The sequence below is a fragment of the Lampetra fluviatilis genome, chromosome 3, assembly GCF_964198595.1.
Source record: "Lampetra fluviatilis chromosome 3, kcLamFluv1.1, whole genome shotgun sequence".
In the NCBI taxonomy this organism is placed as follows: Eukaryota; Metazoa; Chordata; class Hyperoartia; order Petromyzontiformes; family Petromyzontidae; genus Lampetra; species Lampetra fluviatilis.
Window position 1 is genome coordinate 30,705,425 of NC_136277.1, and position 12,492 is coordinate 30,717,916.

Consider the following 12,492-nt stretch of genomic DNA (forward strand, 5'->3'; position numbering starts at 1 on the left):
CTTCATCTCTAACACCTGAAGAACTGTCGTTCCTGACATCTGAGAAGACATCGCCAGGAGATGTGGTCAAAGATCATGAAGAACCATCACATCTGACACTTGAGAAGACATTGCCAGAAGATGTGGTCACAGATCATGAAGAACCGTCACCACTGACACCTGAGAAAACATCACCTGACGGTGAGGTTACGGGTCATGAAGAACCTTCATCTCTGACACCTGAAGAACTGTCGTTCCTGACACCTGAGAAGAAATTGCCAGGAGATATGGTCAAAGATCATGAAGAACCATCACATCTGACACCTGAGAAGACATCACCTGAGGGTGAGGTCACGGATCATGAAGAACCTTCATCTCTGACACCTGAAGAATTGGTATCTCAGACACCTGAAGAACCATCGCCTCTGACTCCTGAGAAGATATCGCCAGAAGATGTGGTCACAGATCATGAAGAACCGTCACCTCTAACACCTGAGAATACATCACCTGAAGATGTGGTTGCAGATCATGAAGAACTGACACCTTTGACATCTGAGAAGACATCACCTGAAAGCGAGGTGATGGGTTATGAAGAACCTTCCTCTCTGACACCTGAAGAATCAGCATCTCAGACACCAGAAGAGCCGTTACCTCTGACACCTGAGAAGACTTTACCTGAAGGTGAGGTCAGGGGTCATGAAGAAGCTTCATCTCTGACACCTGAAGAACCATCGTTCCTGACACCTGAGGAGACATTGGCAGGAGATGTGGTCAAAGATCATGAAGAACCATCACCTCTGACTCCTGAGAAGAAATCACATGAAGATGAGGTCAGGGGTCATGAAGAACCTTCGCCCCTGACACCTGAAAAGACATCACCTGAAGGTGAGGTCATGGGTCATGAACAATCTCAGATACCTGAAGATCTATCACCTCTGACACCAGAGAAGGCATCACCAGGAGCTGTGGTCATCATTAATCATGAAGAACCATCACCCTTGACACCTGAAGAATTGTCGTTCCTGACACCTGAGAAGACATTGTCAGGACATGTGGTCACAGATTATGAAGAACCTTCGTCCCTGACACCTGAGAAGACATCATCTGAAGGTGAAGTCACCAGTCATGAAGAACCTTCATCTCTCACACCTGAAAAACTGTCGCCTCTGACACCTGAGAAGACATCGCCAGGAGATGTGGTCACAAGTCACGAACAAGAAACTTCCACGCCACCTTTGCCATCATCTCTGATACTCGAGGAGAAGACATCACCCAAAGATGACAGCGAACATCATGAGCAAGAACCTTTCCCCTCAGAACCATCACCTTCTACACCCGAGGACGATAAAACATCACTTGAAGACGAAAATCCTTCTTCAGAGCCACCATTTCCAATATCAGAAGAGCAGAGGACACCACTACCCGATGACGATGATGACGATTCACCTCCTCATTCAGGGCCGGAGGTCGTCATTGCGGGCGATACGCCGGTGGAGGCCGAACCTCCCGTCGAAACGTCGACGGGCCCAGAAACGGCCCTCGTGGACGTGCTGACTGAAACGGAGCGACCCCATGACGAATCTTCTCCTCCTCCTTCATCTTCGGACGTGGCTGAACACACCGAGGCAACTCCCTCGGCAGCGTTGGTAGAAGAGGCAGTCAGCCACGTGGAGGGAGACCTCGCAAATGACGAGGTCGAAGCTACGACCGTCAAAGCTCTGGGGAAAGTTGAAGCGCCAGGAGGCGATGAGCCAACGCCGGCGGAGCTTCCCGAAACCTCGAACTTGGCGGGGGGAGTAGAGTCGCCCGGTGAAGGCTCACCAGTCGCTCAGCCGGACGTGCTTATCTCCCAAGACTCCGGGGTGGAAGAAGAAACCACGGCAGGGCCTTCGCATGCCAGCTTGCCGGCGTTGGCCGCCAGCACGGACGGCGAAGGTAGCGGCGTCGCGGTCGAAGTGGTGGACGGGGACGCAACGACCGAGCTGCCGGAGGAGTCGAACGCCATTGTCTCACTCGCCGAGCACCAGCAGGAGGATGACTCCGGCGATGCTGCTCCCGCTCCCTTGCCAGACGAGGCCAAGGGCCACGTGGAGGAGATGGTGGCGCCGACTCTGTCAGCACTGATGACGACCGTGCAGAGGCTGCCTGAGTCAGTGACCGCGAGCGACGACGACACGACCGAAGGCTCGGGAGGCCACGTCGACTCCGCACCGATATCGCCGCCAGTCGTGGTCAAAACCGCGGAGCCCGAGGCGGACGAAGAGGAGGGGCCGGTACCGGCGCCCGCGTCCGAAGTGGCGGCGGGGGCGACGGCGGCAGCGGCAGCGGCACTTTCGGAAGAATCGCACGAACCGGAACGATTTGCGCCGGACGCCGACACGGAGGAGGCGCCGCTAGGCTCCGACGCCGATCACCCCACCACGGCGCCGGCCGGTGCTCACGCAGCAGCGGCCCCGGCGAGCGGCGAGACGCATGGTGCCTTCCCCACGCTGAAGGAGCAAATCGCAGCGCAGGCCCGGCTGCTGGACCCCGGCCGAGACGACTACGCCGGTTACGCCATCATCGCCGAGTCGACCGCTGCACCGGTGGACGGCGATGAGGGACGCCATCCATCGTCGCCACCAGAGACGCAGGACATCGACGAGGGCTTCGTGCAGGTGCTGCCATCCGTGGCCGTCAAACCCACGCCGTCTGGTGCCACGTCTTCGCCGGCCGCTCACGTAGAGATGCCAGGAGAGGGGCCGGCCGGGAGCGAGACGTCTCCGGACGAAGCTCAGGAGCCGTCCACACTTCCCAGCGCCCTGCAGGAGTCTGCCCCCGAAGGTAACCGCCGCCCCCCCCACCCGCATCCCTCTAACCTGCCCCCTCCCGCCCCCCCCCCCCCCCGTCCACCGCAGTAAAGGACTGGCGTTGTCAAATAACGAGGGCGGCTGTCTCAGTGGTGCGGTTGCTGGGCAGATTCTCGCATCGCAGGAGAAGGACAGGTGGCCGGCGGTTTGGGGGGGCGTTTATCCAGCAGTGGATTGACCATGGCTTCTTATGATGATCGTGGTGGTGACAGTTAGTCGTGTGCGGTGGGGTAAAGTGTAGGTTAGGTACGCCCACCTCCTTAAGATGTTCGGCAAGACGCGTGACAGATTGGGCCATTTAATTAGATGGGGGGGAACTGCACAACACGAATGGGCGCACACGGCGTAGGCTTGCGACCTGCTTGCCCGACCGTCAACTTTTGCATCCGCACGTACGTTGACAATTGATTGGACCACAAAAGTTGTTGCCTCTGATAAAAAGTTAAAACGACAATAAAAAAAGACCGCATTTCAGCAACGGCATGCTCCATCCATCGCGGCGATCGACTCGGCTCTGCCGACGCGCCCTGGCGTCGTTCTCGCACCGCGACGCTTATAGGAGAAGGAGCGAAACGTCGGACATCATTGCCCGAACCAGACGCGGTACGAGTCGGTGCGGCGTTGTAATGTTTGGTGAGGGAGAGTTATCCTTTAGTTTGTTTTAGTTTTCTGGGCATGGGCGGGGTGGGGGGGGGGGAGGTTGTTTTTTATTTTTTCCCAATTATTGTTTTTTTGCTTTGGAAAACCGCTCGTTATTATTTTTAATTAATGCGCATGGCACATCTCATGGTGGCTGTTTGTTTCAATCTGTCAGCCGAAAGACCGAGAGGGGCTCCGCATAATCCACGTGGGAATTTAATGTTTCTCCTTCTGCAAAGCGCTGTCAGTTCTCTCTCCAAATAAACGGCTCCCGGCGCTGCCACGAACGGCGAGCCCTGCCGTCGGTTCACGCGCCGACCTCGAGAGGGAGAGGCGGGGGGGCGGGACACTTCTGAAATCTCAGTCACCGGATAAACGAAGCGTCGGCGTGGCCATCCTTGTGGAGCACGACTCGTTCGCGACCGCTGTTTTATTCGCCGGTGAACATTGAATCGGCGTTTCCTGTTCCGTAGGTTCCGGAGACGTGGATGGGACGAACAAGGAGGCCGAACCTCAGCCTCCGTCGTCCAACGAGTCCAAGGAGTCTGAGGAGCTGTCTCCTCTTCTGGAGGCTTCGCACGGCGTAGAGAGCATCGTCCTGGCAACCCCTCCCACCCCGGTGGAGCCTCTTGCCCCAGAAGCTTCTGCGGGGATCGACCTCAACAGCGACGTGGCCACGCTGCCACCCGCGTTGCTCGCAGAGCCGGCGAGCAGCGGCGGCGACTCTTCTTCTTCTTCCGAAGAAGAAGAGAAGCCGGTGCCAACTTCACCGTCCGGGGAGGAGCAGGAGGAGAAGCAGGAGGAGGAGCAGGAGGTCGCATCGACGGAGTGGTCCGGTCTCCCTGAGCTGCAGCCGGGTCCCCGCATCTCCCCCGTCGCCGATCTGCCCGACGAGAAGCGCGCGGGCGAGGGCGGCGAGGGGGGCGACAACGATGATGACGCTTCGAGCGAAGCCTCCACAGGCAAACCCGAGGTGACGATGCCAGAGGACGGGATCATAGTCACTCCTCATCCGGAAGCCGCATCGGAGGCGTCTGGCGCAGAGTGGCCACACTTCGCGGGAGAGTCGGGGGCCGAGGGAGGCGAGGGAACAGACGTCGCCACGGCCGCAAGTGACGTGGAGACGTCGCCCGAAGGCAGTGGAGAGTCGTGGACGGTGGCGTCGCCGCAACTCGAAGATCCTTTCGTCGAGCCTCGGGTGGAAGGCGCCGCACCTGCCGATGACACGGACGTGGGCGCCCTCGACAGAGAGCCGTCCCAGGCGTTGGAGGTAGCTTCGCTGACGCCGGAGACACCGCAGGGCCTTTTCATCTCGGCTAACCCTCCCGCCGAGAGGGGCAGGTCACACGCCGATGAGGAGGAGGAGTCGAGCGGAGAGGGGGCCCTGCCGAACGTGCCGCTGGTCCTCATCGCGTCGTTCACCACCCCCGTTCCCGCGGCGCCGATGGAGCCGAACGGCAACAACGGCAACAGGAACGAACCCCAGGAGGCGGTGTCACCCATCCTGTCCCAGATCAAAATCCCCGACAAAGAGCATCCGGGCGAGCAGTACCCGCAGAGCGAGCAAACGGAGGGGCGGGCCGACGGTGAGCGCTCGACCAACGAGCCCCCTCCCCAAACGTCGGACGACGTTTTCCCAGAGGGAGCGCCGCACGACCAGCGGCCGGCCAAGTGGGTAGAGGAGAAGGCCTACGAAGGTTTTGTAGAGGAGGCGGATGAGAAAGAGGCTGCAGAGGTCGACAAAGAAGCGGACGGACCCGCCGGCACCGCGCCGACTGCTCGCTCCGACCGGGAGCCGGGTGGCGTTGATGGCATCACCGTTCCCGGCGAGCCGGAAACGACTCCGGCAGAAGAGCCCAGCATCTCCTCTACGCACGGAACGTCCCCGAACGCGGCCGCGAAGCTTCCCGAGCACGCGCCCGCTGACGACAAAGAGGAAGAGGAGAAGGAGGAGAGGGGCGATGGCATCCCGTTTGGAAGGCCAATTCCCGCGGACGAAAACAACGCACTGGCGAACGAACTGCCGGGAGAGACCGCCCTAGCTTCCGCGGTCCCGTCGGCTGGACAGCTGTCTACTCAGTCGAGCGTAGACAGCGACGACGATGGCGAGAATGAAATTGCTGCAAACTCACCGGTCACTCCGGCCCCTCTGGGGGACTTCCACGAGCCCTCGAGCGTCGACGAGCGGCCACAGGGAGCCGAGACGGACAGCAACGCGCCGGAGGAGGAGAACTTTTGGAACTGGCCCTCCGTCGTCGACCCCGAGGCCGGGGTCGACGACGGAGGGGCGTCTGCGGAGGCCGCGGGCGTCCCGGCATCTGACACGCCGGCCGTCGGAAAGGACGAGGGCGAAGAGTCGGTGGAGCCATCGTCAGCGACGACCGCCACCGGGCCTCCGGTGTCGGGCCACGCCGTGGGGCCCTCGGAGGAAGACATCGCAGTACCCCATGCCTTCACGCCATATTCCATCGTCGAGTGGGAGGAGGACAGCTCGGTTGCCGGCACGCCATTCCCCGACGAGAGCCTGGTTCTCTCCCTGCCGGGTGAGCGGGGCGGCGTTCGAGAGGGCAGACACAGCGCAACCTCACAAACGACCCGGCGAAGTCGGTCACCCTCACTCGGGGGCCTCTCACGCGGCATCGGAGCGGTCGGCGCTGCTGGCGAACGTCGAATTAATCATTGGCACCATATCCCTCTCTCTTTCTGTCGCCTCCGCTAGACTGCGAGCAGAACCCGTGCGAGAGCGGCGGGCGCTGCGTGTCCTACGAGGGGCAGCACCACTGCGTCTGTGAGCCGGGCTACTCCGGGGACCGATGCGAAGTCGGTGAGTCGATGGGGGGGGGGAGTTTAAAAAAAGTTAATAAGTGAATTATTCTATTTAAAATACATCACAGTGTCACTCACGCGACTCAGCGGCTAGAGGCTGCTACGTTTCCTCTGATTAGCACGGTTGGCTACGTACGGCGCGAAATAAGTTCTACATACACACATACTCTGAGTTGAAACAATTGATTGAACGGGCGGGTGATTGTTACTGCGCTAGTTTAATAACAATAAAGACAAAAGCCCGATCGCCCCTGCAGACACAGAGCCTTGACCTCGTAGCACTTAGAAGAAGGCAAGATTCACTGTTGGACCCGTTACCAACAATGAGTCCAAATCAACAACCAAGGGCAAACTCGCGGACTATCGGTCCAATCGCCAACGAACAGGCCAATCGAGAACGATCGATAACTATCGGTCCAATCACTAACGATTGGTCCAATCGCCAACTATTAGTCCAGTCGAGAACAATGGGGGTCAATCGTCAACCGAGATGTTCATCTGGCCGAGCGAGGCACCGGGAATGGCGTCGCCACGTGGGGTCCCCCCGCGCGCGCTCGCACGGCGTGCACGCGCAGACGATCACTCAGGAACCGATCTCGCTGCGTTCACAGAGGTGGACGAGTGCGAGTCCAACCCCTGCCACAACGGCGGCACGTGCGTGGACCACGTGGCCTCCTACTCGTGCCATTGCCTGCCCAGCTACGCCGGCAAGCACTGCGATGAGGGTGAGTCCGAGATCTCTCGTGGGAGATTTTCTTTTTTCACAAAGACTGGCGCGACTTGAGTCCCCGCGCGGAAGGTGACGTTGAGAACAAACAAAAAAAATGCTCTATCGCCCCCTGCCCCTAACTCCCGTGAACGCAACACGCGTACCCGCAAGCCTTAATCGCTGCACTCGAAACCTGGGACTCGGGGACGGCACAGCGAGCCCGGGCAATGAATCGGACCGCTGCCACGTGGAGCGCGAGCGAGATTTCTGGCGCCGCGTGACCTCGGGACTCGCCAGGGGTGAGATTGCGCTCGACCCTTGCGACGGCGATCGGCACCCCCGCCCGGGACGCCGTAGCGTGACCAGGCCGTGATTCTGCAGCTATCCACATGACGACAAGGCACTCCGTTGACCTATCATTGCGTGTGGCCAGGTCGCTTCTGGGAAATAAGTTGATACCTCCAGTGGGCTTTACCGGGTAAGACAAAAACAAGTTTGGTATTGTTTGTACTTTTTTAAGAGTGATTTTGTATTGTTCTGACCACGTGCCCCTACTGGACATCTGTGCTGGGGAAAAAGTTTTATAGCTCGTAGGATCCCTCCGGTATAAATAAAAATTCTGATTCTGATGAGCCATGGAGCGGAGGGGGAGAAGGGGGGGGGGTTCACTCGGGCGCGGATCATCGTGACTAACGCTGCCGCCGCTGTCTCTTCTCTCTGTCCCTGTTCGCTGTCTCTGCTCTACTGTCTCTGCTCGCTGTCTCTGCTCACTGTCTCTGCTCGCTGGCTGTCTCAACTCTGCTGTCTCTGCTCGCCGTCCGTCCCACGCTCACTGTCGCCAGACACGGAGATCTGCGAGCCAGGCTGGCAGAAGTTCCAGGGCCACTGCTACCGCTACGTGACGGAGCGTCGCGACTGGGAGCGCGCCGAGCGAAGCTGCCGCACCTTCGGGGCCCACCTGGCGAGCGTGCACTCGCGCGAGGAGCAGCGCTTCCTCACCAGTACGCCTCCCCGGGGGGTCGGCGGGGGTCAGTCGGGGTCGGGGGGAACGGGAGAGGGGCGCTCGGTGTGTGGGTCAAGGAAGGGGTGGCACAGGGCGGAGTGGTGGTGGGGGGGTCACAGTGTGGGGGGCGGTAGTGGTGTTGCGGTCTGTTGAAGGTCACACGTGGGCATTTTTGTCTCTTGCTGTGTGTTTGCTGCACTACTGAACCCGGCGACCCGAGTTCGGTGATTTGTACCTGGTCCAGGGCCCCCACCAAGTCGACTCAGCCTCAAATGAGTACCTGATGCGCTGTGTAAACATCGCCACTGGCGAGACAAAGGCTGCTGAGTGTGGTTTTGCCCCCCACCTCGTGTGCCGTGCCGTTCTTCACAGGTGCTACTCGCTAACAGCACTTGCCCCAACAGTCTGTTAAGGCTATACGGGGGATCTTTGTCTTTTTTTGGGAGGGGGCGGTCACAGTGGAGGTCGGCGGTCAGGGGGTCACAGCCACCGCCGATAGGCTCTTCACACGGCTAGCGCGAAGCCAAGCCGCCACTGCCCGCCAATGGAAACGCTCGCTACCCCGCCCGCCCGCCTTTGTTTCTCTCTCTCTCGACAGGTCTCGGCCAGTACCAGTGGATCGGCCTCAACGACAGGATGTACGAGAACGACTTTCACTGGAGCGACGGAAGCCACCTGGTAAGGGACTCCGTCTAGACGGACTGCGCGCGCGTGAGAGGCAGCGAGCGGGGAGAGGGGGGGGGGAGACACGTGCGGGGAGCGGGGAGAGGGGGGGGAGTTGAGGGGGAAGAGGGGGGGGGGAGACACGTGGGGGGAGCGGGGAGAGAGGGGGGGAGTTGAGGGGGAAGAGGGGGGGGGGAGACACGTGCGGGGAGCGGGGAGAGAGGGGGGGAGTTGAGGGGGAAGAGGGGGGCGGGGAGACACGTGGGGGGAGCGGGGAGAGGGGGGGGAGTTGAGGGGAAAGAGGGGGGCGGGGAGACACGTGGGGGGAGCGGGGAGATAGGGGGGGGAGTTGAGGGGGAAGAGGGGGGCGGGGAGACACGTGGGGGGAGCGGGGAGAGAGGGGGGGGAGTTGAGGGGGAAGAGGGGGGCGGGGAGACACGTGGGGGGAGCGGGGAGAGAGGGGGGGGAGTTGAGGGGGAAGAGGGGGGCGGGGAGACACGTGGGGGGAGTGGGGAGAGAGGGGGGGGAGTTGAGGGGGGAGCGGAGAGAGGGGTGCGGGAATGCACGTGGGGGGGGGGAGCGGGGAGAGGGGGGGGGAGTTGAGGGGGGAGCGGAGAGAAGGGGGGCGGGAAGACACGTGGGGGGGGGGGGGAGCGGGGAGAGGGGGGGGGGTATTGATGATGGTGGTCGTGGGCCCAGGTCGAAATTTCGGCGACGGCTGGAAGGGTCCCCGTCGCAGCGGCAGAACTAAGTGAGGGGCGTGGGGTGGGGGGAGGGGTGATTGCCCCCCACCCCCCCCACTACTTGATCCCCACAAATGGAGTACTGTCTTATTGATATTTGTTGAAATTCAGGGGGATGAACGACACCGAACATGGCCTCAATCTAGACAACTACTAAAACATTGCGAGTGTGTTCACATTGAGCTGAGCCTACGCGTCAGGCGAACGGCGACGAGTACGATGATGTTGGCGATGATGGTGTTGATGACGACAAAGTTGATGGCGACGATGATGTTGACGATGATGATGACGATGTTGATGATGTTGATGATGTTCATGGTTTTGATGACAAGGATGATGATGTTGATGATGTGCATGGTTTTGATGACAAGGATGATGATGATGTAGATGATGTGCATGGTTTTAATGATGTCGATGATGATGGTGTTGACGATGACGACAAAGTTAATGACGATGTCGATGTTGACGATGATGATGACGATGTTGATCATGTGCATGGTTTTGATGATGTCGATGATGATGGTGTTGACGATGACGACAAAGTTGATGTCGATGGTGACGATGACGATGTTGATGACGTTGTGCCACGTGGCTGCGCCAGGACTACGAGAACTGGAGGCTCAACCAACCCGACAGCTTCTTCGAACCCGGCGAGGACTGCGTGGTGCTCATCTGGCACGAGAACGGGCAGTGGAACGACGTTCCGTGCAACTACCACCTCACCTTCACCTGCAAGAAGAGCGCAGGTAAGCAGGCGCGCGCGCGCGTGTGTGTGTGCGCGCACGTGTGTCTGCACGTGCACGTGGACGTGTATCACCGGCCTGTGAACACGTGTATCACCGGCCTGTGAACACGTGTGTGCGTGCACACGTCCGGCGGGCGGTGTGGGTTCGCGGTAGTGTAGCGGGTTAGCGCGCCGCGCTACGAACCCGGCGAGCCGAGTTCGATTTCCCCGCTCGCGGCCACCCACCGACAACCAGTGACGATTATTCTGAACCGGTCCTGGACCTCTGCTTAGGTCGACTCAGCCTGAAAAGAGTAAGTACCCGGTGCGGTGTGTAAGCATCGTCACCGGGGAGACAAATGCGGCCGGGGGTGGTGTTGGCCACACCCACCCGCTCCGTGTGCCGTGTCCAGCCTTCACAGGCGCTCGCTCGCTAGCAGCACTTGCCCCAGGAGACAGCTAAAGGCTATACCGGGGTGGGGGATATTTGTGTCTTTGAAGACGCGTGAAGTGCGCGTGTGCATGGCAAGGGCGTGGGACTGTCCACCCAGCATCTTCCTCGTGCCTTGCCGGCTTTACAAAGGTGCTCACTCGCTCACATCACTTGCCCCAACGGTCCGCTGCAGGCTATCCGGGGGGGGGGATCTTTATCATTGCCTCTGTCTGTGCCCCCCCTCCCTCCCCTCCCGCCTGGCTGCCAGTGTCGTGCGGCCCGCCCCCCATGGTGCCCCACGCGCGCTCCTTCGGGGCTCTGCGCGGCCGCTACGAGCTGCACGCCCTGGTGCGCTACCGGTGCCGCGAGGGCTTCGTGCAGCGCCACCAGCCCAGCGTGCGCTGCCGCGATAGCGGCCACTGGGACGAGCCGCGCATCACCTGCGTGCGACGTGCGTGCCTCGGCCGACGAGCCGCTCGCACACACGCACGCACGCACAGCCCACGTGTCCCCCAAGCAGCCCACACGCGCACGCACAGCCCACGTGTCCCCACGCAATCCACGTGTCCACACGCAAACCACGTGTCCCCACACAATCCACGTGTCCACACACAACTCTCATAACGGTCATGGGACCTCCTTTGCCAGTAGCAAAATACGAGAGAATGTTTTCCCCTTTTTTCTGGCAACAAAACAGGTGTTAAGATGTTAACACACCAAACTGAAACCTTTCACGAGGAATCATGTGTGCATTAACCACAATACTTGTGGTCGGAATGCAAACAGAAAACATACTCTCATAACGATAATGACCATCATGACGATGATGAGTTGACCATGACTATGGTGATGACAATGATGATGTTCCAGCCCCCCCCCCCCACAGCAGGAACCACTCACCCACACACCACGTGTCCCCCACCCACCCCTCTCATATACAACCCACTTCTTACGCACCCACCACACAAACCACGTGTCCACCCCCACCACCTTCCAGCCCCCCCCCCCCCCCCCATGAAGGATGACAATCATGACGATGATTATATTAACTCATAACGATGATCATGACGACACACGATCTACGTACGTTGAACTTCTTTCGCACCGTACATAGCCAACCGCGATAATCGAAGGTGCGGGGGAAGGACAACAAACTTAACACACGCAAAAAGGAGTCCTAAATAAATGAGTTTTCAAACTAAAAATGATTTCATGATGATGATGACCATCGTGACCATGGTGATGTTGATGATAGTGGTGGTGTCCCCCCCCCTTTCCCCCCACAGCCGGCACGATCGCGAGGAGCACGAGCCAAGGTCGTGACCCCGCGGCCCCCCACCAGCACCTCGCGTGGTCGCGCCTGCCGAGGCGTTCGCCGCACCGGCACCGCTTCCTGCACTGAGCCCCCCCCCCATACCCCACGTGCCCCCCCCCCCACCCCACGTGCCCCCCCCCCCACCCCCCGTGCCCCGCCCTCACCCCCCGTGCCCCAGAGCCTCAAACTTCTCTCACCCCCCCCCCCCTGCAAACCCAATCACGACGGCTTCCAGGCTACAAGAGGAACGCATCGACTAAAATCATCGATATTTCCTTTTTACGACACGTCCGATTGAAATCATCGATGTTTTTTAATTGATCGATTTTTATCGATCGATTCCTAGGAATACGACACGCGCAAATGAGTTTCGTGCGTTTGAGAGTGGTGCATGTTTAATGTTCGCGTGCTTTTCGTATCTCACAGGGAGCGCGTGACCTCTTCCTGCCGCCACTAGAGGCGCTACATTCACGACGGTCGAGAATTTTTTTTTAAATAATTTAATCGTGACTGATAATCGCTACTATGCAATTCAACGCTGGGTGGGGAGGCGGGAGGAGTGGGAATCGTTACACGCCTGCTAAGATATGCAACGGACGATGACGCATC

At 59.6% G+C, this 12,492-nt stretch overlaps 1 protein-coding gene across 2 annotated transcripts in view; it reads left to right on the top strand.

The window, feature by feature from the left end:
- Positions 1-11,972, top strand: part of LOC144930991 (brevican core protein-like) — a 37,689-nt gene extending 25,717 nt beyond the window's left edge. The window contains exons 1-9 of one of the 2 annotated variants that reach the window (XM_078854829.1): positions 764-2,802; positions 3,941-6,010; positions 6,187-6,291; positions 6,905-7,018; positions 7,845-8,003; positions 8,604-8,683; positions 10,013-10,157; positions 10,837-11,019; positions 11,855-11,972. In XM_078854829.1, the coding sequence (XP_078710955.1) occupies positions 873-2,802; positions 3,941-6,010; positions 6,187-6,291; positions 6,905-7,018; positions 7,845-8,003; positions 8,604-8,683; positions 10,013-10,157; positions 10,837-11,019; positions 11,855-11,970 (4,902 nt within the window). In that variant the 5' untranslated portion in view covers positions 764-872 and the 3' untranslated portion in view covers positions 11,971-11,972. Of the gene's footprint in view, positions 1-763; positions 2,803-3,940; positions 6,011-6,186; positions 6,292-6,904; positions 7,019-7,844; positions 8,004-8,603; positions 8,684-10,012; positions 10,158-10,836; positions 11,020-11,854 lie in introns of those variants that run through there. The other variant, XM_078854830.1, reaches the window with a different exon arrangement.
- The last annotated feature ends 520 nt before the right edge of the window (positions 11,973-12,492 follow it).